Source organism: Eurosta solidaginis, chromosome 3, assembly GCF_040869045.1.
Source record: "Eurosta solidaginis isolate ZX-2024a chromosome 3, ASM4086904v1, whole genome shotgun sequence".
Classification (NCBI taxonomy): domain Eukaryota; kingdom Metazoa; phylum Arthropoda; class Insecta; order Diptera; family Tephritidae; genus Eurosta; species Eurosta solidaginis.
Genome location: NC_090321.1, coordinates 126,504,933 through 126,530,305, shown reverse-complemented (window position 1 = coordinate 126,530,305; position 25,373 = coordinate 126,504,933). Strand labels below are relative to the sequence as shown.

Sequence of the window (25,373 nt, the reverse complement as noted above, 5' to 3'; positions counted from 1 at the left end):
GGTTACCGGCATTGCCAAGGGGTGCTCCAACTGCGGCGTCGGCCGCGCCGTCAGTTGCCACACCTTTGCGATGCCCATTGACGCAGCCATTAATGGATTTTTTCTTTGCAGGTTGGCGGTACACATTCATATGTGGTATTCGTACAATTTATGGGAAGCGCTTGGTTGGAACGTAATCTCAAATACTTTCCTAACTTAGGTATTAGATTTGGCAGCAAATCCAAAAACTGCTTCATCTCACGTTGATACTGTATATTCACGTAAATGTATTAAGTTTATATTACGTTCGTTCGGTGGAAAAAATGTTGGGTGAGAAGGCGCAAATAGAAGCGGATCTTGGTGAAGTGCCACTTATGCTCACCTCCTGGTGAACATGGCACGGACTGGGGTGGCATATTTCTTATTAAAGGAAACGAACGCATTATACGTATGCTTTTCATGAGTATACGTAATTATCCAATTGCAGTTAAACGTCCCTCGTGGAAAAATCGCGGCGCGAACTTTAGTGAATTAGATATTGGTACGCACCATACGTGAAGATGCGAACTCATTCAGTAATGTACTACACTACCTAAACAACGGCACTGCAAAATTAATGTTTTCACAATTGAAAATGATGTATATACCAATTCGCCTGATCCTACGATGCCTGGTTAATTATACCGATGAGCCGATTTATCGTGATTTAGTACGTGGCTACGAGATGGAGCAATATTATGTGTCACGTGTACAGGCAATGCTTACAGATGTGCATGGTGAAGGTATTCAAACACATAAAGATTGCAAGGAATATTTCGGCAAGATATTCAGCTCGAAATTTCCCGAGGTCCCCGAATGCAAAAGTGGAATGGATGTGGCTGATTTCATATTGAATGAGAGGATACACGTACATTTGAATACACATAGGGACACATTTGATATGTTGGTATTTACGGTCCAAACACTGTGTCAATGCGCTCAAGGAAATGCTAAAATTGAAAATGTAGACTCAGTAATGATGCAAGAAGTATTACTTTCGGGCCACTTGTATCAAAAATTCTGAGCTGATCGTATCGAGTTGTGGTTGCAATACGTTAAAAAACATTTACTCAAGCGTCTCGAAACACCGAATGCTTTGACAACACCTTCTCTGCTAACTGCTTGTTTACGAAGCGCTGGTGGTGTCTCGCATAGCATGGAATCATTTATTGCCACCGGTAATGCTGTAACGCGCTCTGGTTTAGGTCTCATGCAGAATTCCTGTCTTGTAGTGATGGCTGAAAATATTACTCGCACACGTTACATGTCACATTTTCGTGCAGTACATCGTGGTTCATATTTTACGACAATGCGTACAAAAGAAGCACGTCAGCTTTTACCTGACGCTTGGGGTTAAATATAACCGTTACACACACCTGATGGCTTACTAATACACTTGACTGTATCCTGTCGCGTATCACGTATATCGAACAAGGAATTGGTTAAGGCCATACCAACGTAGTTGACGTTAACGTTGGAAATTTCTTCATTTTGGCTAGTACTTTCTTTCCAAACAAATCCAGGTGACCAAAACAACAGATTGTGATGTACCTGAGAATGTATATTGACCGTAAATTTTATTATTTGCTTGTTGCTATCCGCTACCATATTCCTCTATTAAATTTGAATTATTTATGCATTATTTTAGTGCTTTCTGATCAATTAATCGATTGTAGTCATCGAATCCGTCAGTTAACAATGGACTATAACATATTGAGGTTGATACCGATTGCAAACAAGTGGACACTGAGTCCGCTCGAACGCCTCGTTTACGGGTACGTGTTTTATACAATTAATTTGACATGCATTACTTTAAACTCATCAGAACCGCCTGCCGTTATAGCCAGGCGACTCCAGCAGAGGGCACAGAGACAAAATGTGCAAACAGCGCGCCAAAAGAGTACTTCATAATAAAACATCACTTACGAGAATGTAATGTCGCGGCTGGCAGCCGAAGCATGGATGCAACCATTCCTCATGAGGCAACGATTCGTGCAGCACAGGCAGGACAGGGAATAGTAATTTTAAGGTACATCAACTTTTACATTTATTAATACGTTTAGTTAGATTATGTGTCGATTTTAAAAACTATCTATATATGTATGTACATCAATAATTTAAATGAGTCCCTGCGAAATTAGTAGATAATTTTCGAATTTGTGACTGACACGTTTCAAAATGCTGAAGACTATGAAACGTATATATGTATGTAATACTAATATTGAAATTAGTTGACGAGCTGACAAGCAATTTTTATGAACAGTTAAAATCTTATGCGAATGCCTGTTGAGAAGTCGAGATAGAGTGCAGGAAAGTGAGTTGCAAGCATTGTGCTATCTTGAGGTGGCTAGTAGTGATTTCCTATTTTATCCTTGATGATCTATGTAAGCGATTTTGTAAGCGATTTTTGAATATGGAAGGTAGATAGTATTGAGGTTAAATGAATATTTTTCATCAAATTTGCAGAAGTTAGTGTCAGATATACAAACTAGGGTGATAGCCATCATTCCGTTGCAAATATCCTGAGCCAGATTATTGCATGTAAATGCAACGACGAGTTGACCCAGATAAACCCAGGTGGAAGTCGGGTTCAATTTGCGACTAGATAATTTATTGATTTCTTGTCCTTTAACTGCACACTTCGCATAATTTCTTTTCACGGATTAATAAAGAAAAATGAATTTAAAAAATAACTGACCCAAGTGGAACATATTCCAAGTTGACCCCAGGTGATTAAAAAGCAAGTTCCCCGAAAAGGTTGCAAACTTTATTTATTTATATTCTTTTTTTTTTTAAATATTTATCCCGATTTACTGGGAGAATAAGCGAACTCAGACCATACTTAAGTTGAAAATGTATGTACTTATGAGAAGGGTATGAAAAATCATTTTTATTTGCTTATCGATAAATTAGCGTCTGGAATGCTAAGTTTGACACTTCTCACTTCATACCCCAAGTCTCCCGATTTGGCAAAACTAGCGGCTGGACAAAGGCGGTAACATATATTAGGGGTTGATTCAAAGATGAATGCCATAAGCATTAAATGATTTTAATACTGAAATATGCGACTGATGCATATGCCAATAGCGTTTTCAGTAGAATGCTGTAAAAGCGTCGCTATCATGGAAACCAAGATTTAAGGTTGGATCGTGAATTTTCCTCACAATATAGGGACATTTATCTCCACAAGATGAAAAAAACTAAAAACTGCTCAACAAGATAAGATGAAACGCTTCCTATCGCTGACTCAGAAGAAAGCAAGGAATTGCTTTCAGGTATTTTAGTGGGGAAGGAGAATTTTGTTGCGGTTGAACTTGTGTACCTATAAGTAGTTGTGTGCTAATAAGTAGTTTAACTAACTAAATAACATGTTTGGAAATATTTATGTCGATTGATTCAGCGGTATTCTGTGGCAGATCGGTTCGCCGTTCTGTGGTCGGCTTTTGCTGGCATCCTCGCTCTGGGTGCGCGAGTGAATTGCTGGATGGGTTTTTTTGAAAATTATTAAATATAATGGGCCGAATGCCTTTAGGTTCTGTAGCGGATTGCGTATCTGCGTTAGGATTGTTGGTTGGCCTCGTTTAGGGTGAACGAGAGCTGGGATATCGGTGTGTTGGCCTCGTTCGGGGTGAACGAGAGCTGGGTTATTTTCTGGTGTCCTCGTCATGGGATGACGAGTGAATGGGAATGGTTTCTTGTGTCCTCGCTCGGGGTGAGCGAGTGAATTTGGGTCGGTTTTGTAAAAAATAACAAAAAAATAAGTATTTGGTGGCAGATAAGCTATCTGCATTAGGGGTTTTGGTTGGCCTCGTTCCGGGTTAACGAGAGCTGGGTTTGATTTGGTAAAATTTAAGGAATGAGTGTTCTGTGGCAGATATCGGATCTGCGTTGAGGCTTTTCGGGTATCCTCGTTATGGGATAACGAGTGGATGGGATGGTTTCGGGTGTCCTCGCGCGGGGTGAGCGAGTGAATTGTGGGGTTTTCTGTTCAGGGGGCCCTCGGTTAGTATTGGTAAATCACATAGAAAAAAAGGTTTTTTTTGTTTGCGAGCTTTTGCTAAGCTCTCATGCGTCCTCGTGCCTCTCGCTCCCTTTCCCCATTGCCCACCAGTAGCAAGGTGTAGGATTCCCTCCGGTAGACTCGACACGAGACCGGGGGTAGAGAACAAAAAAAGGAAGATGTACGATCGCCCTCCGGTAGACTCGCACCATCACGAGACCGGGGGGTTGATTATATTTAGGGCCTCGGGAGAGACACAAGCTTAGGGATAGCGGAGCATCACGGCGCGTGGTTGAACGCGTCTTTATGTCCTGCGCTCCCTTTCCCCATTGCCATCTCGTAGTACGTTTTTGAATTCCCCTCCGATAGACTCGCACCATCACGAGACCGGGGGGTTGATTATAATATATGGCTCTGGAGAAACGCAGGCTTAGGGATAGAGAGACACGACGATGCGGGTTCCTTAATTTGCTTTCTATGCTATCACCAATCGTGGGCCTCTGATTTTAGGTAGCTGGGGGAAAAAGAGTTTTGGTTTTTGGGGTTTTGTATGGCGGACTTTGGCCCCTTACATTTAATCCTCCTTGTTGTGGGACGGAAGGAGTACCAATTTCGTAATTGGTCTTGTTATTTGTCCCTTGGTTGTATGAACGTCAACAACACGCACACGGTTATCAGAGCCTGGGTGTGTGTTGACGATTCTCCACTCGTTGGGTTGGAGGTTGTCCTCTTTGATAACAACTTGGTCTCCGGGTTTTAGATTAGGTTGTGGATGTTTCCACTTGTATCGTTTCTGGATCTCGGTGAGATATTCGGTTTTCCATCGCTTGCAGAAAGTGTGATGGAGGGCTTTGAGTTTCTGCCACCGATTGATCATAGAGGCCGGGCTCTCGCTAGCATCTGGCTCTGGCGGAGCCAGTAGATGGCTGCCAGTGAGGAAATGACCTGGGGTTAGTGGCTCTAGGTCCGTTGGGTCATTGGGTGCCGGGCTGAGCGGTCGCGAGTTCAGGCATGCCTCGAGGCGGCACAAGAGGGTATGGAAATCCTCGAAGGTGAATTTGTGTGGTGAGGCTATCTTTTTGAAATGGCTTTTGAAGCTTTTCACTCCAGCCTCCCACAGCCCTCCCATATGGGGAGCGCCCGCAGGGATGAAATGCCACGTGAGTGACTGGTGGCTGTACTTTGAGACAGCGTTCTCTCGCGCTTGTGAGATGAAGGTCTTGAATTCTGATCGTAGGGATCGTGACGCTCCAACAAAGTTCGTACCATTGTCGGAGTACATATTTTTCGGACATCCGCGCCTAGATATGAAACGGGCAAATGCCGCTAGAAATGATGGTGTGCTGAGGTCAGTAGTGGCCTCCAGATGAATTGCTCGTGTGGAAAAACACACGAAAAGGCAGACATAGCCTTTGGATAGTCGACACCCTCTGCCGCGGTAACTGTTAATGTCGAAGGGTCCGGCGAAGTCGACTCCAGTATTCGTGAATGCACGGCTGAAAGTCGTGCGTTCGCGAGGGAGAATACCCATAAGTTGGGTCTGAGCACGCTTTCGGTGTATAGTGCAAACTTTGCAATTATGAATGGTTGCCCTAATCATGGTTTTGATGTTAGGTATCCAGTATTGGGTGCGTATCAGACGCAACATGAGTTGGTTTTCCCCATGCAGACTTTGTTGATGAAACATTAGGACTGTCAGACGGGATAACCGGCAGTTGTATGGGAGGAGGATTGGGTGGCGTTCATTAAAGGCTAAGTCCTTTGACGCCCCGAGTCGCCCTCCTACCCAAATGATGCCATGTTGGTCTAGATAGGGATTAAGTGAGAGTATTGCAATTTTCCCTGCAATTGGTTTTCCGGCCTTTAGATCACTATATTCGGAACTATAGTGTAGTTTCTGATAGATTTTAATTAAGAGTTGGGTTACTGATTTGATCTCATCAGGAGAGATTAAAGGTGACTTGACCTGAAATGATTTTTTTGTTTTGGGGTGAGTTCTTCGGTAGAAACTCATAACGTATGAGAGCACCCGTAAAGCCCTAGGTAGGTCTGAAAAGCGTCGGAGAACATCGGTAGTATTTACTGTTGTTGTTGCGCAGGTCTTCGCCCTCCTTTCCTCTACGGAGGTGATGTAGTCACTTTCTTGTGCTGGCCATTGGGAAGTGTCTTCTTGCAGCCAATAAGGTCCCTGCCACCACAACGAATTGTTGACCAATTCAGACGCAGGTAATCCTCTGCTACCTCAATCTGTTGGGTTAGATTCTGAGTTTACATGCAACCAGTTCTTATTTCCGACCATGTCGATGATCTTGGTGATCCGATGTGCGACGAAAGTGGATCAGGAACACGGCGGTTTCCTTATCCATGCGAGGACGATAGTTGAATCCGTCCAAAGGTGCACTTTCACTGGTCCCAACTTGAGGTTCCTGAAAATTGATTCGGTGATTTCCGCTAACAGCACGGCTCCGCAAAGCTCCAATCGTGGAAGAGAAAGAGTTTTCACTGGGGCTACTCGGGTTTTGGCTAAAAGCAGGTTTGTCCAGATGTCATTATCCGTTTTCACGCGCATGTATACGGCTGCTGCATAAGCCTTCTCGGATGCGTCACAAAATCCATGGATCTCGATGTCGGTTAATGGTGAAAAGTTGACCCATCTAGGTATCAGGATTTTATCGATTTCATGGTATTGGTCGGTGAAGGTTTTCCATCGTTCCAGCGTACTGGTAGATACTGGTTCGTCCCACGCGGTGCCTTCTAATCATATACTCTGCATGAGTATTTTTGCCACAATGACCATTGGTGCCAGCCATCCCAAAGGATCGAAAAGTTTGGCGATTGCTGATAGTATCACTCTCTTTGTAATGTTTTCCGGGTTGTCCAGCGTCCCTGCTTTAAAATAAAATAAATCGGAGAGGGCATTCCATCGAATTCCTAAAGCTTTAACTGAACTGGTATCTTCGAAGGCCAGGAAGTTTTCACTGAGCAGGTCTGCTTTGGGGATGTCACTTAGAATGTCCTCTGAATTGGATGTCCATTTGCGAAGTGGAAAGCCCGCGGAGTGTAGGACTTGACGAATTTCATCTCTGGCTTTAATGGTCGATGTGATCGTATGTCCACCCGCTAACACGTCATCTACATACATGTATTCTCGCAGTATGCTAGCCGCTGTAGGGTGTGAGTTTGAGACGTCGTCTGCTAGTTGTAGGAGTTTTCTTATCGCGAGATATGGAGCGCAATTCACTCCGAAGGTAACCGTCTTTAATTCGTAAAGACTAATAGGGTCATTCGGGGAAGTGCGATGCACAATACGTTGAAATTTGGTGTGATTTTCGTTCACCCAATTTTGTCGATACATCTTTTCGATGTCGCTATTGAATACGAAGCGGTATAGTCTCCATCGTAAGATAAGTATGGGTAAATCGGCTTGTAGAACTGGGCCTGGGAGTAGAATATCATTTAGGCTCTTCCCCTTGGTAGGGCTCGAGGCATTGAATACTACGCGTACCTTTGTAGTGGTACTTTCCGCTTTAATAACGGCGTGGTGGGGCAGGAAGTAATGATCAGAATCGTCGGATGGGATATTCTGTTTCAATTTTCTCAAATGTCCGAGCGTTTCATATTCTGACAACACTCGAACATATTCTTTACCTAAATCTGGATTTTTTATTAGCCGCCCCTCATTCCGGAAGAATTGAGAGCATACACGCTTCAGGGATGGTCCTAAGTTAATATTGTTAGGGTAATCCTGCCGGAATGGTAGTGACACGGTGTACCTTCCATTCTCACTTCGCTGCGTTCTTTCTTTAAATAGTTGTTCGCAGGACCTTTCATCCTCATTTAATATTTTATTTTTTGATACATTTTCTACCTCCCAGAACGCTTTGAGTTGGTTGTCTAACGCAACTTCGTTGTAGAAAGACATGATGCTCTTCGTTGGATTCGGTGATTCGGTACGACCGGTTAGTATCCAACCGAACACTGTCTCTTGGGCTAAGAGTGTGTTTAGCACATTCTTTTTTATACCGCTCATTATAATTTGGGGATATATGTCTCCGCCAAGTATGAGGTCTACGTCTTCATTGACGTAGAACCTCTTGTCTGCCAAAACCAAGTCTGGGAATACCTGCATAGTCATTGCGTTGATATGGCAGGATGGAATATTCCCAGTGAGTTTCGCTAAAACTAGTACGGGTGTATCCAGGCTGAAGCAGGGATCCACTGGTGAACGTAATTCGATGTTGGATGCTTATTTCACCTGTGCTGACACCGCATTTGTGATGCCTGAAACATGGGCATGCATTTTCCTCGCTGGCAAATTGATTCTGCGTTTCAGTCTTTCAGTTATAAAGGAACATTCATACCCAGAATCAATTAATGCCCACGCGGAGAAGTCGGTACCATTATGGTGAATGTGTACGCGAGCAGTTCCTAATAGCACACCTGTGCTGGAATTGGCATGGCAGGATTTGACATTCTGGTTCGTAAAGGAAGGTGGTTGTCCCGATTCCTGTCTTTTCCGTGCCTGTACCGAAGCTGATGGGGTATTATCCGCATCTTTGAAAGGGTTGCGCACCGCCGGTTGCTGAAGTGTGTCCGCATGCAGGAGCGTGTGGTGACGAGAGTGGCCTTTGGAACAGTTGTAAGAACTGGTGCACCTCGTCACTGTGTGTCCTGGGGATAAACAATTCGGGCAGCCATTTGTGGATTTGACGAATATAATCCTTTCTACCGGGTTTAAATCGCAAAAACGTGAACAGTTGCGTAATCTGTGCTCAGTAGATTTGCACATTTTACATATTGATTTTGTTGTTTGCTTGGTTACTTTTGTTTGAAAAGCACCAAGTCTTTTTGTAGGGGTTTCCGTCGACTGGCGCGACGTGTTTGACTTTTGAACTTTAGAAGTGGCATTCCCTGTAAAACCAGACACGATTTCAAGTGTCTGAAAACGATTTGACAAGAATTTGTTCGAATTTGTTGACAAGATATGTCCGTTTTGTGGTCAATGCTCTGCTCCCATAGAGCCAACGTATTCTCAGGTAATTTTGTCGAACATAAATAAGTAATAATCGCATCCCAATTTGAAACGTCAATCTGATGTGTTTTTAAGGATGCTAAACAATTATTTATGTCGCGCTGTAAGGTTTTGATTGAGCTGCCGCACTCGCTATCTATCTTTTTTAGATTAAACAAAATTCGTAGTTGTGAGTTTACGAGAATCCGTTTATTTTCGTATCTCTCACATAGGTTTTTCCAGGCTATTTCGAAGCCTTTATTTGTCAAAGGACATTTCTTGACAATGTCCTTTGCCTCACCTTGGGTTTTTTGGTTAAGGTGGAACAACTTTTCTACCGGGCTTAGGCGACTGTTGTTTTTGTAGATGGCCGTGAACAGGTCACGAAACGTTGGCCAAGATAGGTAGTCGCCCTTGAATACCTCAGTATCGCAAGCTGGCAGGCGGATACTGTGTTCGCGCGCGCGTTCTCCCTCAGGTTTGACTGCCCTATCTTTTTCCTCCTTCAATTTGGCTTGAAGTTCAGCCATGTTCGACATGCATCTCAGGAATACGGCATATGCCGCTTTATTCTTGATCTTAACCGCTGCAATTTTCTTTGCGTCGAGCGTGTCAGAGCCAAGCAACTCCTCTAGGGCGTTCTCTGCTTTTTCCCACTTAGCTTGCAACTCTTTTTGCTGTATTGCAAGAGTGTGTACAGTGTGCAGAGGTGCATTGATGTCATTAAAATCGGCCTCGAATTCGATTATTCGATCGAACCTGTGCGAATCACCCAACCAACAATGATTAAAATATAGAAAAAACTCTTTATTTAACGCTTTCAATTTGTTTATTTTTTCACTGACTTTGCAGCTTATTTGTGCCGAAAAGCAGGGAGAAGGGAGAGCAACAACAACGTCTTTTGTGGAATTAAAGGGGGCCACTCGCCATTTCAACGTTCAAATTTGTTATAAATAAGTGCGCGCGCTGATATAACAACTCGACGAAAAGTGTAAAAACTCAGTGGAAACTGTTGTAAAAACTGTGTCGATTGAATTAGTGAAAATTAAAGTGCTTGAAAAGAAAATGAAAATTGCCACAGCCGTATGGCGTGAGATTTTAATGTGAATGTGATGTTATGTGCACCTCTTTCTTGTGCTGTGTCCGGAGAGCCTTACCGATGGTGGGGGGACAGACCAGATAGTCACAAGGAATGTTAAACGACGTTAATGGAACGCGTTTGCACTTATTTTCCTTTTCGGCACTAAATTTTTTACACTTTTCGCGGTTAATTAGAAATCACTACGCACTTTAAATTGATTTTTCGCACTTTTTATTTGTTGTTTTAACCAAAAAAAATGTGGCAAGAAATATTGCACTTACTCAGGTATTTTTTGGTGACTTGTATACTGGTGATGATGTGATGATGTGGCAAGATAACTCGGTGTTGCAGTGGCTTCCGCTCGCTGTCGATTGCTCAGTGTTTGACGCTGGTGTTAAATAATAACCGTTCTTAAACTTTTTGTGTTGTCGCTGTTGGTTGTGGCAAAAACTCTCCGTATAACTTTTTATGTGAGGAATTTGAAATTTGTGCGGTCAGCTATGGTCGTATTTTGTGAACTGTAATTTAGGTGCTGTATATTCCTTTCTCGGGGAGATAGGACCAAATGTTCGGCCGGGGTGCGTTTGCTCCTGGAGGTTGGTGGGCGCGCCGGGGTCGATCTCAGTGGGAATAGGTGTATGGAATAGAAAATAAGCAAATAGACGAGATTTCTCGTTAGAATATATATGATTTATTGGGTAAATGTAAAATTAGCAATAGTTACAATATTACCTGAATAAACGCAAAAATACGGCAGAGATCGCTGGCGGCAGGTGTTAGCTGGTTGGCTGTTAGAATCCAAGAGACCGGTTGTATAGCAAGCTACAACCGTTGACCCGCAAAATCCTCCGTTTTGGAGGGGAAAGGCACCCACACATCATCCCCGACATGCATATGCATGAGTGCTGACAAAAAACACACATACACGTGCATGTACATGCATGCATATGCATGTGGCGGTGATGGTGTGGGTGGTTATAAATTAAGTCGAGTATCGAGTATCGATTTGAAGAGTTGCATTGGGGGGATCGCAATCAGATGCGGAAAAGTTAGGCATCCTGCCTAAACACATTTCTTAAATTTTTTAGTAGTAGTAATTTTTTTTAGTCATAAGCCACCTTTTCATAGACCGGGTCTCATATACTTATCCCCTAGCATACACATTTCACCTCTTAAAAGAGTAATGCGTTCATAAAGTTTGGTGGAGATTGATAACCTTGCTACTAAGGCGAAACTTTTATTCATAAGTGGATAGAGCCACACTTCTTAATACAAATCATAAGTTTATCTGATTTCATGTTAAAATACATTCTCATAAAAAATAATTTCAAAGTTTGTCTTTCAGTTTTTAACAATTTTTTTTTTTTGTATTTTTCTAAAATTTTTCAATTTTGACAAATTATTGTGAAGCACACAGTTACTCCGGCATCCTGTATTTTAAATTGTCTAAAGTCTAAATAATTAGCTTTCAGGCGCAGTATAAATCTTTAAAATATCTTCAGTGGTTCAAAAGTTATGATTTTTGCAAAGAAACAACTCAAAAGGCGCCATAGTGCGACGCCTCACCTTATGGAGTGGGGGCGTTAATAAGTCATATTTACCCTCACGGAACCGAAAGACCTATACAGTATGCCTCGCAGACCTTGTCATTGGTTCAACAATAGTATAGTCAAATCGATCGTGAAGCATATTCCATAATTTTTGGTATAAAAAAAGAGATCATCCGGTGGCAAAATCCTGAGCCAGATAAATAATTTTGCATGTAAATGCAACAACAACGATTTGAGCCAGATAAATCCAGATAGAAGTCTGGTTCAATTTGTGAGCCATATAACTTGTTAATTACTTCTTTTTAGTTTGGCAACGCTGCTTTTAATAAACCTACCTTTTCAAAAATAGATGTCGCTGCTTAGCCTTTCGCATTATGAGTTAAATTAAAAACAGCGGCGACATCTGCCTATCACATTTCACGTGTGCGAAAGTTTCACGACATCTGCTTCTCAAGTCTCTCAACGATCCAGAGCATTCCCGTGAGAATTGAGTGTGAGCCGAAGCTGTAAAACTCACTGGAAGACGGCAAAAGTTTCGCCAATATGTGTATGGGAGGAAATTTATCCTAGTAACAGATAATAAGCCACTCAAGGATGCAACACTATGCCATCTATTTAAAATGGTTTGATTTCGAGATTCAGTACCGAAAGGCAGCTGATAACGCGAACGCTGACGCCTTGTCTAGACTTCCCTCTGTACAAACATACACAATCATAGAGGAAGTCGATGTTATTGAAAATAATTCAATTGAAACCTTTCCGTTAACTGTAAGAGAATTAGCTGCGGCAATGGAGTTAGATACGGAGGTGTCGAATTTGATAAAAAACCTTAAAGCAAGGAACCACGGCGGAGCCCCATGTTCGATTGGGAATTGAACAAACAGAATTCTCTTTGCAACATAATTGTTTGCTCAGAGGCTCACGAGTATACGTACCTAGAAAATGCGTAAGAAAGTACTGAGTGAGTTGCACACGGCACATTTGGCAAGACTAAATGAAGGAGTTAGCAAGAGCTATGGATGTTGAAATTCAGGAGATGGTAAAAAATTGCTCAGAATGTCAATATACCGTCCGAGTCCCTCAAAAGTTATTCATTGGGAACCAGCAGAAGCACCATTTGACCGCGTCGACGTTGATTTTGCTGGACCATTTAAAGGATGTAACTTTTTGGTTTTGGTTGATTCGTTTTCGAAGTGGCCAGAAATTCACCTAGTGCGCGATCAAACTACAGAGAAAACTATAGAAAAATGCATAGAGATTTTTAGCTCTTTTGGAATTCCTAGAGTGCTCGTCAGCCACCACGGTACGCAGTTTACATCACGAGAATTTCAAAATTTTCTCAAGCAAAACGGAATATTGCACAAAATGGGAGCATCGCATCACCCAGCCACAAATGGCCAGGCAGAACGTTATGTACGAACACCAAAGAAAAATTGAAATCCTTGCACGATAACGGCATACGGATAACAGGTCCTGGCCCCCAATTGACAAATTAGTATCCAAAATAAATATTTATCTACCAAATCTTTCTGTTTTTTTAACCTCGCGCGATTTGAGTCTATTGTCGACCAAGTCCAAAGTCTCTATTTTTAAGACATCTAAGGAACAGACGACGTAAATATTAGACATTCACGTCGATGTCGTTATGGTACCGACTGTCAGTCACTCAAAGCTCTTAGGGGTGACGTTTGATAACACTCTCACCTTCAAAGCGCATGCTCCCGAAATCTAAAATACAAAGCCACAGAAAAATCCTCAAGTCGCTTGCCGGCAGCACTAATTACAAAGCAATTGTCAATTAACTGCATAATATAGCCCCGTCTCCCAAATCAGCCGGTATAATGCTGCGCAGATTCTGCCTAGCATGTTAAATGGTATCACCCTTATGCATATACTGACTAGTATCGCATCTGATACGATTTTGGTGTATATAATAACTAGCCCCGCCTCCCAACTCAGCCCGTTGATCCAGATAAACATAAGGAGATCCTAAGGCTAATACCCACTGAGTCGATAAATATCTTCGCTTGGTGGCGCCCGGTGAACGCTGTTATCAACATACTGTTGCATAAACTAACTTGTAAGACAATTGGTATGATATTGGTGTTTATAAGAATAGGTATTATGCCGATGCAGAGACTGGCAAAATGACAGTCTCATGAGATTATTGCAGCTCAATTTAAACCATTGCGAGGCAGCCCAAGAGCTATTATCCCAAACAGTCTATGAAGGAGGATATGAGACAGTGGTACTTTCTGGACAATACAAAAATCGCCAGGAGCAGGGTTGGCACTCAGATTCGGCAGGGAAAGCCTCAATTTGGGCACCAGGGAAATTTCTTCCACAGGAAAATATGACGCCAACGGTAGCAGGGTTCACGTGGGCAAAAATCAACGGCATATACGTCTTCAGTTGCTATGCCCCTCCGAGCATGACCACCGCCGAGTGCGAAGACATGATATACGGGATCACCATTGAAGCACGAGGTAAACACCCGCTTTTAGTGTGTGGAGACTTCAATGCATTGGTCATCTGTGTGGGGAAGTAGACGAACCAACGAAAGAGGGAGAGTTCTTCTCGAAAGCCTTACTTCTTTGAGGCTAGAACTTCTAAATGAACCAGGGATATATACCTTCGATACAGGTACCAGACGATCCATTATAGATCTCACCTTCGCTAGCAGCGAAATAGTAAGACGAACAAAATGGTCCATAAGCAACGTCTACACACACAGCGACCATAAAGCTATTAGCGTGGAGCTGCTCGAAACTCCACAAACGGTAGCAGCAAGACATCGACAAAGTAGGAACTGGAAACAGCACCTTTCGACCCACAAATATTTGACATTATCTGAAAGGACGCTATAGTACGAAAATCGCATGCGGAAGATCAGTCATGCCCAGAAGTCTCGGAAAAGCACAGCGCACTCCGGTATATTGGTGGAATGACGAAATTGCGGAAGGGCGTAGAAAATGTCACAAAGCAGGAAGAATAGCGCAGAGGGCACGCTCATCACCACGATATGCGGAGTTACACAGCACCTATGTCGCACAAAGAAAGGCACTTAAAAATGTCATAAAAAAGAGCAAGAAGTTATTTCGACCTAGATCCATGGGGATCAGCCTACAGAACTGTGATGGCCAAAGTTAAAGGACCGATACCACAGCAACCTACGTGCCCGATACTTATGAATATTATTTTTGAAACACTTTTTCCGGCGCAAGATCGCTAGACTTGTCCAAGCGAGGATCTAGAAAGTACGGAAATTCCGCAAATTACAGAGCAAGAGGTGCTGGACGCTGCAAAAAAGTTGCTGATAACAAATCCCCAGGACACGACGAAGTACCAAGCATAGCTGTTAAAGCCGCGATCACAACTAAAAAAAAAAAATATTTACTGATCTTTTTAATGCCTGTATGCAAGAAGGCGTGTTCCCTCGCCCGTGGAAATGAGAAAGACTTGTCCTATTGCTGAAACGTGGTAAACAGCCGGATCAACCATCCTCATATAGGCCACTTTGTATGCCTAGGGAAGATTTTCGAGCTTATAATTTGTGAGCGCCACAAGCTGACTCTAGAAAGACCAGATGGCTTATCGAATAGTCCATATGGATTTTGCAAATCAAGATCAACCGTAGATGCAATACAAACAGTCGTCAATATAGCTAGAGAATCTATCTCTGGAGGCCAAAATAAAAGGAAGTTCTGTGCACTGATTATGTTGGACATCAAGAATGCTTTTAACACTGCGAACTGGATGCAGATGATGGCAGCGCTGCAAAGTTTCGGCACTCCAGCTTACTTACGCAGAATAATAGGTAGCTATCTTAAAGACAGAGTACTTCTTTTTGACACGGATCAAGGAGCAAAAGAGTACAAAATCACAGGATGCGTCCCACAGGGATCTGTTCTCGGTCCAACGCTTTGGAATGTAATATATGACGGGGTGTTAAAGATTGATCTACCAGAAAAGACGCAAATTGTGGGATATGCTGACGATATTGCAGTGGTAGTAGTGGCCAAGAAACTGCACCTGCTTCAAGCATTATGCAATGACGCCGTAGCAAGAATAAAGGAATGGACGACAAATACGGGACTGGTGTTGGCTAGCCAAAAGACGGAAGTGGTATTAGTAAGCCCCAAACGGTCGGCGAACGAGTTAGTCTTAACTGTCGGGGATCATCAAATCACTTCAAAGGATTTCTTAAAATACTTAGGAGTGCACATTGACTCTAAGTTAACTTTCAAAGAGCACTTCAGAGCGGTGGGGGAGAAAACTATCAAAGTTAATGGTTCACTTATGCGAATAATGCCTAACATTGGTGGTCCGAGCGAAGGTACACGTCAGCTAATGTCCACAGTAACCAGGTCAATAATACTATACGCAGCACCAGTGTGGTATGGATCTAAACAGACTCATCAAAAATATATATTAGCAGCGTGCCGACTTGCTTTTTTAAGAATAGCAAGTGCTTATCGGACGGTGTCCGACGACGCGATCCTGGTTCTAACCCGGAAAATCCCAGTGGACTTACTGGCTAGCGAAATGGCCGATCTGTATAACACTAATATCGAGCGACCATCTGAAGAAGACAAGAAAAGAGCAAGGACACAAACAATAGCTAAGTGGCAAGAACGGTGGGAGGCCTCGAGTAAAGGGCGTTGGACTTTCACGTTAGTTTGGAATGAGCGGAAGCACGGCGAACTGAACTACCATCTCACGCAGATAACGAGTGGACATGGCGGTTTTAAAGAGTATTTATTGAAGCGTAGGATAGAGGAAGATCCTCATTGCCCAATGTGTACCACGGAGTTAGAAAACGTAGAACACGTCATGTTCCACTGCCCCCGTTTCCGCGAAGAAAGACTCGCCTTGCATGGAGTCTTTGGGGAGGAACCTACAACGAGAAATTTAGTATCACCTATGTGCAACAGGCTCACTGCAGTGAGCAAAATGGCATTTATAGTAATGACACGCCTGATGGATGCTGAGAGGGAGCGCAGAGAAATGCGCATGCGAAGCAATGGCGATTAAATGGACACTCAGAGCAAATACCGGGAACCTGGACGCAGGGACAACAGTAGGCTCTTAAAAAATGAGAAATATGGAACGCCACCCTGGGGTAATGCGAAAGTGGTGCCGGGGTGGGCGGCGGTTCCAAAACGGGGCTGGTTTGTAGTCTACGGACACACGGTTGCTGCGACGGCAGCAATTATCGTGCATTACGCAGTTTTCAGCCTCCCCGCAAAAAAAAAAAAAAAAAAAGACTGGCAATTCATATGTGTTTCGTAGAACATAGCCGTGTTAAAAATATTAATGTTTTAATATCGAAAACTTACAGAAATCTAACTAGTTGGGAATTTCGCAAACTAATGTACTTCTAGTACTCAACTAGTTGGTTTGACTGCAGGGAATTTTGAACTAAATGAGCCCTTCCGCAGTCTGTGTCAGGTATATATCTCTCATTCAAGCATAATTGATAGTTCGAAACGGGTAAGGCACTTTCAACTGAGCCCCGTTTTCACCTAAGTCAATCTTGTGCGATGATATTTGGTCAGCGCTGAGCTTTGTGGTCGAGAAGAACACTGTGGGAATTTCTTTGCAAAATTCTGCATATTGTTTTTTAATTAGCAATCACATTTTAGGATTAAACAAGCTATTCTTTCCACTCTTAATAATTAGTACTTATCCTATTAACCTGATTATTATTATTTTCTAACTATTTATATGTCAGTAGTACTTAACCTATGTACCTTTCTAGTGCTTTTCTTAGCTGATGGGTTTAACAATTCTCTGTAACTAAGCAGTTTTAAATCTCGACGCTTAACAAATCCCTGCCTTTCAACGGCTCGGCAAACAAAAATTACAAATTCGTGCGTCATGCGAATGCGCCCCCCGTGACGGTTGAGCGGGCTTTGGTGGGCAAAACCGTTGGGAATTATTAGTATTATAGTTATTATAGGGATACCAAAATATCAAAAAACCCGTATCCAATTTCTTTATGTATGTCGTTGGAAGCTATTATTTCTATTCTTGTAATGTATTCGCTTACAAAGGTATTGACATCTGCCATTCATATGACTTATGTTGATTCCTAAATGTAGGTATATACATATCTATAAATTGAAAAATTATTGCTGCATTTAGAGCTTAATGCTGAAATGTGAGCAAACTACTGATCCAGCCAATCATGCTCAAAAATTTAAAACCTTCATTTATTTCATTTTTTAACAGTTCGCTAAACACTACGTTGAAGGACAAGTAAAGGGCGTAACTTTTAAAGCTCTTCTGGGACCTTTGTCGACTTTCACTTACTATAGGTGCGTATAATTATGAAATTAAATACGATTATATGAACATTAGATTGGGTCGATTTATTAACCGATATCGCGCCATTGATTTTTCGATAGGATTTGGGCTCAAGAAGAAAGTTCCACTACTTTTAAAACTTTTTTTCGACTTTGATTTTTAAGGTTTTTTTCATGACCTGCTAAAAAAATTTTCATTTGATTTTAAAATTTTCATTTTTGGGTCGGACAGGTTATTAGTAGGTCATGGAAAAAATTTTAAAAATTAAAGTCGAAAAAACTAAAAAAAAAATGAAATTTGGCAGGCTCGAAAATTAATGTTTTGGGTATGCGTAGTGGAAATTTTTTTTCCTGAGCCCAAATCGTATTGAAAAATCGATGGCGCGATATCGGTTAACACATCGACCCAGTCTAATAAACATATATTTATTATTGTAATTATTATTATTATTATCACTATTAATGTTATGTTTGGTTTTACTGGTCTGTAAATAATTAATTATTATATTAATTTGTTGTCTTCAAGACCAAGTTTATTATTTTTGTAAAATATATGTTTTACAAGTTATATTATATTAAATTATTATACATAGAAAACGAGTAAATCAGAAACTACAAAGTTTATAGACCGTTAGCCGACTATTTCAAAACCTATGACGGTTTATCATGAGCGATCCACAGATTAAAGGCTTGACGTTTAGCACATCAGGCCATAATGCACTTTGCAAGTTTCTATTTATAACTCGTTTTCTCCTGTTTGTTGTTTTTACCCTTTACCATCGTCAATTGAGTGGGCCAATCAGTTGCTATTATCTCATTAGACGAGGATTTTTGTTGCAGCCCATATGAGTTTTCTTTAAGCTCTTGCTTTTGCTAGAATTCCAGGATGCTTTTTCCGTGGACTGAAAGTATTTAATGTTATGTTTCGTTTTACTGGTCTGTAAATAAATAATTATTATATTAAATTGTTGTCTTCAAGACCAAGTTTATTATTTTGGTAAAATTTATATTTTACAAGTTATATTATATTAAATTATTATACATAGAAAACGAGTAAATCAGAAAAAAAAAATAGTTCATAGACCGTACTCGTTTTCTATGTATAATAATTTAATATAATATAACTTTTAAAATATACATGTTACAAAAATAATAAACTTGGTCTTGAAAACAACAAATTAATATAATAATTAATTATCACTATTATTATTACTATGTTTTTTTTTCGTGGAAGGAGGAAATGCTCTATGCACTAACCTAGTGTTGAGCCTCAGTGCTACTCTCTGCAGCAGCGGACCTCTCCAAGTGTAGGACTCCCTTTTTTCTTTATGGGCTACTCACAAAAACCTTAACTCACACGGCCTGCGCACTTTTCGCACCTGGGACCGAGTTAAGCATTACTTCAGGTATGGAAGCACGTTATGTGAGTCGACCTCTCCACGTGGTCGTTCTAGCCATGGTTCCAGCTCGGGATCAGTTCCCTGGTCCATTTGCCTGCAGCACTCCAGCTCCATTGCTGTTGCCAGCGTCGGATAGATTCTTTTCACGCCTGCACGGCAGCAACATCTCTGCGTACTTCTCTTCGGAGGTGATAAATTAATTTCCTCTCCTCAGCGAGAAGATGCATGGGTATGGTTCCCGCAAAAACAAGAACTGCGTCTACGGATGCCGTCCGGTAAGCTGAGACAATTCGTAGCGCACTTCTACGTTGGACTGAAGTAATAGCTGTTCGGTACTTTCGGAATTTCATTGCATCCGCCCAAATTTCTGCACCGTAGAATAGTATAGAATCCGAAGCGGAAGCAAGCAGCTTTCTTATACGTGGTATTGGCCCGCCTATGTTTGCCATTAATCCACTTAGGTATCCTATGGCCTGTGCAGCTTTCCCGCAGGCTCCTTGAAAGTGTTCCGAAAAGGTTAGCTTACCATCTAGCCTCAACCCAAAGTATTTCGTGAAGCTGCGTGATTGTACTTGTTGTTCCCCAACCATCAAATTGATTACGGTGGGAATTCGTCTCTTCGTGAGGATCACGATATCAGTTTTCACTGTCGCAAGCTGAAGTACATGGTCACTCATCCACCTATTTACACTGGGCATTACTTGGTTTAATTTAAGCTACGCCAGTTCGCAGTGTCGTGCTGTAACTACGGCAGCCATTTTGTCTGCGAACGTCACAAGAAAAGCGCTTTCTGGCATGCGCAAGCGAAGGAGGCTGTCGTACGAAACATTCCAGGGGTCGGCACCTAACACCGATACCTGGACTTATTTGTTTCGTACGTGAGCCAGCAATCCTTTAGGTAGTCCCTCTATATGGCTAGTAGATAAGGAGGTACCTTGAAAGAGTGTTTTAGCGCATCGAGCATGTCGTCCCACCTGCCGAAGTTGAAGGCATTTTTCACGTCCAGCGTGACCAATGAGACAACTGGCCTAGCTTGGCGGCACGCCGCTCCGGCTTTCCATACCGCATTTGTAACCCCGGCTATGGCATCTATTGTGGAGTGACATTTCTGGAACACATGCTGCCGAAGGGACCGACCTCGTCCCTCTTCACTGGCTGCTATCAGCCGTTGGTTAAGGAGGCTTTCCATCATCTTCCGGGCAGTGCCGAGCATGCATAATAGTCGAAAGGAAGACGGGGAGTTCGGGTGTCCCTTGCCTTTCGTGATTAGCACTAGGTGCGCTGTCTGCTACCTTCTTGTAAAGATCCTGTCTTCCAGGCATTATACATATGCAGCATCAACTCAGCGCTGCTCATAGCAGCCAGTATTATTGCTTCTTCTGGTATCCCATCCAGTACCCTGGCGCTTCCGGCTGGGCATCATTCGGTTTACGGCCGCTTTTTACTCAAATTCACATAACGGCTGCACATCGTGGTCTTCGTGGCGACGTGGTCACCTTCTCTGTTTGTGTGAGTCTTGAACAGGGCATCGACTATATTTCGGATCTTTCCCCATCCATCGTTTGGGCCGGTGAGCCGAATTCCCATTACTCTTTTTTACCCTTTTCCCCAAGGATCACGAACAACTTCTTTACAAACTTTTTGCAGCTATTAAGTTTGCTTTGCTTTATGGCTGTACCGAGAAACTTGTTTGCTCTTTTGTACGCCTCCGCATGCTCTAGCGCGTCAGGCTTGCTGCGTGTGCGGGTTGCCAACCTTCGAATTCTGTGGCATACCCTACGTAGTACGCCAATTTCGCTACTCAAATGCTATTGTTTTTACCCTCCTAGGTCCTTTTCGTGGCATGCGTGGTTCAGGCAACGCATGGTGACTTCTACCGTAGCGTTCGCCACTTCGGCACTGTCGACTATCTGCCGTGAGCTCGCTCAGGGATAGAGTGTCCAAAGTCTGTTCGCCGATATGTCGGTGTCGTGCCGGTGTTCAGAATGGACAATCCAAAGCCGGGCAGCCATTTCTAGCACTAGCCTAGATCACAGCTTCTTAAGTGAGTGCCAGCGCCCACGATCCATATCGGAACAGCACCTGTTAAGTCTACGTGCCAGTTACTCTTGACCCTATAAGTTTCGCTGATGATCGCATAGCTAGCTCTGTTATCGAGAACCAGTTGGTCCAGCAGGCAATCGGCTAACTTTCTTCGGTTCAGGTTGCCTTTAATGAAGCCGGTCACTTGCAACCCTGTTTGGCCTTTGCGGCAGCTTCTTTTGCTTTCTTCGCTTGTTCATGTGGTGTCCTTGTTCTTGCTTAGGACGTGGTTTTGTTTTCCGGTACCGTACGGTCGTCCAGACCTCACCAGAGAGTATCTTCGCAGAGCCCCCATCGCACTTTTTCTTGGCCCCCAGGCCACCGGTTATGAGCCAGAGTTCATTCGTGCTCTTTTGTTCACACGAGCCGCTTTCGGTTCAGTGCACTCTGCGTTTTTACCCTCTAATAAAGAACGCATGCAACTCAGTGTCTCTTCGAGTTGTGCCACCATTCCTGCATAATCGAGGAGGTGAACTTGGCTTGTCCTCCCCGGTATTCCACCTCATACGGAGGTTTTCCGCCCGTCATTGCCATCACCTTGCTCTCCAGGGGCAGATGGGGTTCCTGTTGTTTGCCCTAACTTTCGTCCGGGTGTCCCCCCTTGCCTTCGCTGTTGACGCGCCACATTGTTTCTCTGCTGCTGCTATTGTCTCATTGGCAGTCGCTTTTAACACCGGTGATCGGAGCACCTTGCTCCTTCTTTGAAAAGCGTTTTCGCCGCTATCTTTACCATTGTTACCTTCACGTATTTCACTTATTTGGTTCATTTATTTTCTGTTGGGTCTCTGCTTCAATTCGCTATCTCCGCCCAATGTGCAGTCGCCGTTTTAGATTCCCGTGGTTATCTTTGCATGTGCAGGGATGCCGCGGAGGGTTGACACAGGCCCTTATGAGAGTATGTGTTCTGTGTTTGAGGAGTCATCTCAATTTAGTCTGCACAGCCAACTTAATGGTGACGTGATTTCGAACGTACTTGGAGATCTGCCAAAATTTTAATGAGATGGAGACAAAGACGATATTAGCCTTGTAGCCGTTTCGACGGGGTGTCACCTTTGGCTTCTAAGGTGGTAGAGTACCGACAACGCCAGCCCATAGCAAATTTTTCGTGAAAATTTTTCCAGTTGTCGCCATAAGGATCTTACTGAACTCGATCTTGGGGATGCGTTTTGAAGTTTTAGGGCGGGATCTACTCGCCCTGACACCAAGATTAATTGGGTGTGTGTGGCATTATGCGCCATGCCCTTCTCTATGACCGATCTTGGCCGCGGGCTGCTTATTGGTTATACGCAGCTAACCTCCTAGAGGCCTTTCAAGATCCGCCACCTTGTGACACCGGTGTAGCCTTGAGCTCAGCCTCCACAATGATTGTTATTATTATTGTTGTTGAATTTATTTTTGAGTATCTCCTTATTGGGTATAAATCATACACTTTGAAGGCCTTAACCTAAAACAAAATGTGCTAAATTAACAATTTCTATTTTTTAATATATGTATATTGTAACGAATTTAGGGAAACTCCGCTTATTTTACACCTTCTGCTAACGTTCGTATCGCTAAATTGTTGAATAAATAACTCCAATATTCAATAATGGAAAATGGTATTTATTAGACTACTTTGAAAATACTTCACAATAACACTTCTGATTACTGAATACTCAGCTTGCTCTGCTTTTATACTCTCTGTTGCCTTGTCCAAATGTCTAGACGTTTCCTCTTCTAGAATCTCTACCTGGTCACCAGCCATACGCGCGTGTATTTGTAGTGTGTAACCATATGCTGTGTATATGTGAGTACTACTTCGGCTGATAATAACAAGCGTTTGTGAGTAACTCTGTGCTGCTTTTATGTATGTGTGTACATGATGAATAATGTGTTTATGTAGCTTGCTTTAAGGATTTTGTTGTGGTGCATTTATTTAGTGATGTGAATATTCGTCACAATATGTATATTAGGGTGGGACAAATTTACTGTTGAAAAGGCACATCCAGTTTCTGAATCTATGTGTCATACTGAGTAATATTGCCCATGTGACCATAGCACAGTGTTTCGTGTAGAACAAGTTAGCTGGACAAAAACAAAGTTCTTATTCCAAGAAAAGTGTAATGAAAAATTAAAGAAAACAAACAAAATAACGAGACTTTTGCTTTTTTTTGATATTTTTGCCCATATATATTGAGTAATTGAAGTAAGAAGTGAGGAGTGGCAGTAAAATGCATTGATTAATTTGCAAAATTCTTGTTGGTTATTAAGCTTCATATTTCTTTTAAGTTAACACTTTTATATAATTTTTTTGACGGATTCTAAGCTCGAAGGTAAACAAAATTTTTTAATAGTAACTCTTTCGCAATTAGAGTATTTTCAATATATTTAACATTCCGTTATTAAGAAGAAAAGGTATTTTTTCTCTATATTTTTAATTTTAGGGACAAAAAACTCACATACATCCGCGGACATCCGGGCTAAATTTTACATATGTTATAGTCGCAAGTATTCTCTAATAGTCGAGAGAAAAAACCATTGCGAATTCTTTGCACATCTATTTTAAATTTTTTTTTGTAGATTTAGTTATCTCTACATATAAAGTAGGATGTATGTACGTACCAGCTCCGACGAGATATTTGAACATTTAAAGCTGATCTACAAACGGCAAAACCAATTCCCAGGTACAGAGAACAAACACGTAGCCATAAAATACACAAAAATAAACGCGCAAGGCCAACAAGAGCACAACAAAAGCAAAAAGGGGAAGATCACTGACTTCAACGTGCCACAATCTACCGCACCAGTCACCTAGGCATAAAAGCAGGTACATACAAAGCAATCCTAATGCAGGTATAGCCACACAGGAACGCTACACAAAACAACCCCATTTGGTAGCATCTACACCAATACCTGAATGTAATATAAATACTGCAAAACTGATAACAAATCAGAACGATCAACGACACCTAAGATGGCAGCACAACAATCATCAACTATTCACCCTGTCGGAAAATCAACAAAACAAAGCAGTTTAGTTATAACCGTACCAAGAACGGAGTTTTTTGACATTTGGGTTCAACATTCGAAGGAAACCATATATAAAGAATAATGAAATTGAGTTTTGTTTTACTTAATTACGATTTAAGCGAAGCAGCCGAGTATTCGATAAAAAGTTTAAGCTTGCAAATATCGGCATATTCGTTGAAGCTGGTTCAAAAGTGGAACACTTATGGAAGACATAAGGAGCGATTTTTGAATAAAAACTCAGAGTGGTCCAGACTTCACATTTACAATAACGGTGGATTCAAAGTTGCCATCAGACCAACCAACCACTTCTTCAGGTAACCCCGGCCCCGGAAGACGAATGAAGGACTTTGTTAGCTGCAGTGGAAAAGCCAAACGGCGTCGAGTGGTTGACCTCTTGCAATCTAGAAGTCCTGGTGAGTTACTTTATGCGGCAGAAGTATCAACGCGTATGTCCGGCAACAGAAATGTTGCTAACATTATAAAAAAAATCACAGGAAACCACTCAAATATCCGGCAAAAAGATGACATGTGAGCCAGATGCAAGATGCTTGAGCATTGTAGAAGCTTTAGCATACTACACAGATAGCAAGTCGACGACTCATGGGTACAAAATGACTCGGAAGTGGAGCATCAAGGCAGGCCATAAGGTTTGTCCATCATTTTATAGTCTAAGAAAAGCTAAGGCAGGATGCTATCCAAATGAAATTGATGTGGGTGAAATACGTGTGGAAATTAAAGTCCAGTCCGTTTTAGATAAAACTGTTGAGCGTTTAGTTTTAGCAAATCAAGAAGTTTTTGTTAGTTTATTACCTACAAACTTGACGTATACTTTAATCAGTAAGTGGGGTTGCGATAGAAGCTCTGGCCATAGCTCATATAAGCAAAAGTTTACATGCAGTTCTGACACTGATGAA

At 42.2% G+C, this 25,373-nt stretch overlaps 1 protein-coding gene across 1 annotated transcript in view; it reads left to right on the top strand.

Annotated features, from left to right (window-relative positions):
- Ptp52F (Protein tyrosine phosphatase 52F) overlaps positions 1-25,373 on the top strand; it is a 2,268,497-nt gene that overhangs the window by 1,590,089 nt on the left and 653,035 nt on the right. Inside the window, exon 6 of the mRNA XM_067773018.1 lies at positions 17,895-17,980. Coding sequence (XP_067629119.1) covers positions 17,895-17,980 — 86 coding nt within the window. The remainder of the gene's footprint in view (positions 1-17,894; positions 17,981-25,373) is intronic.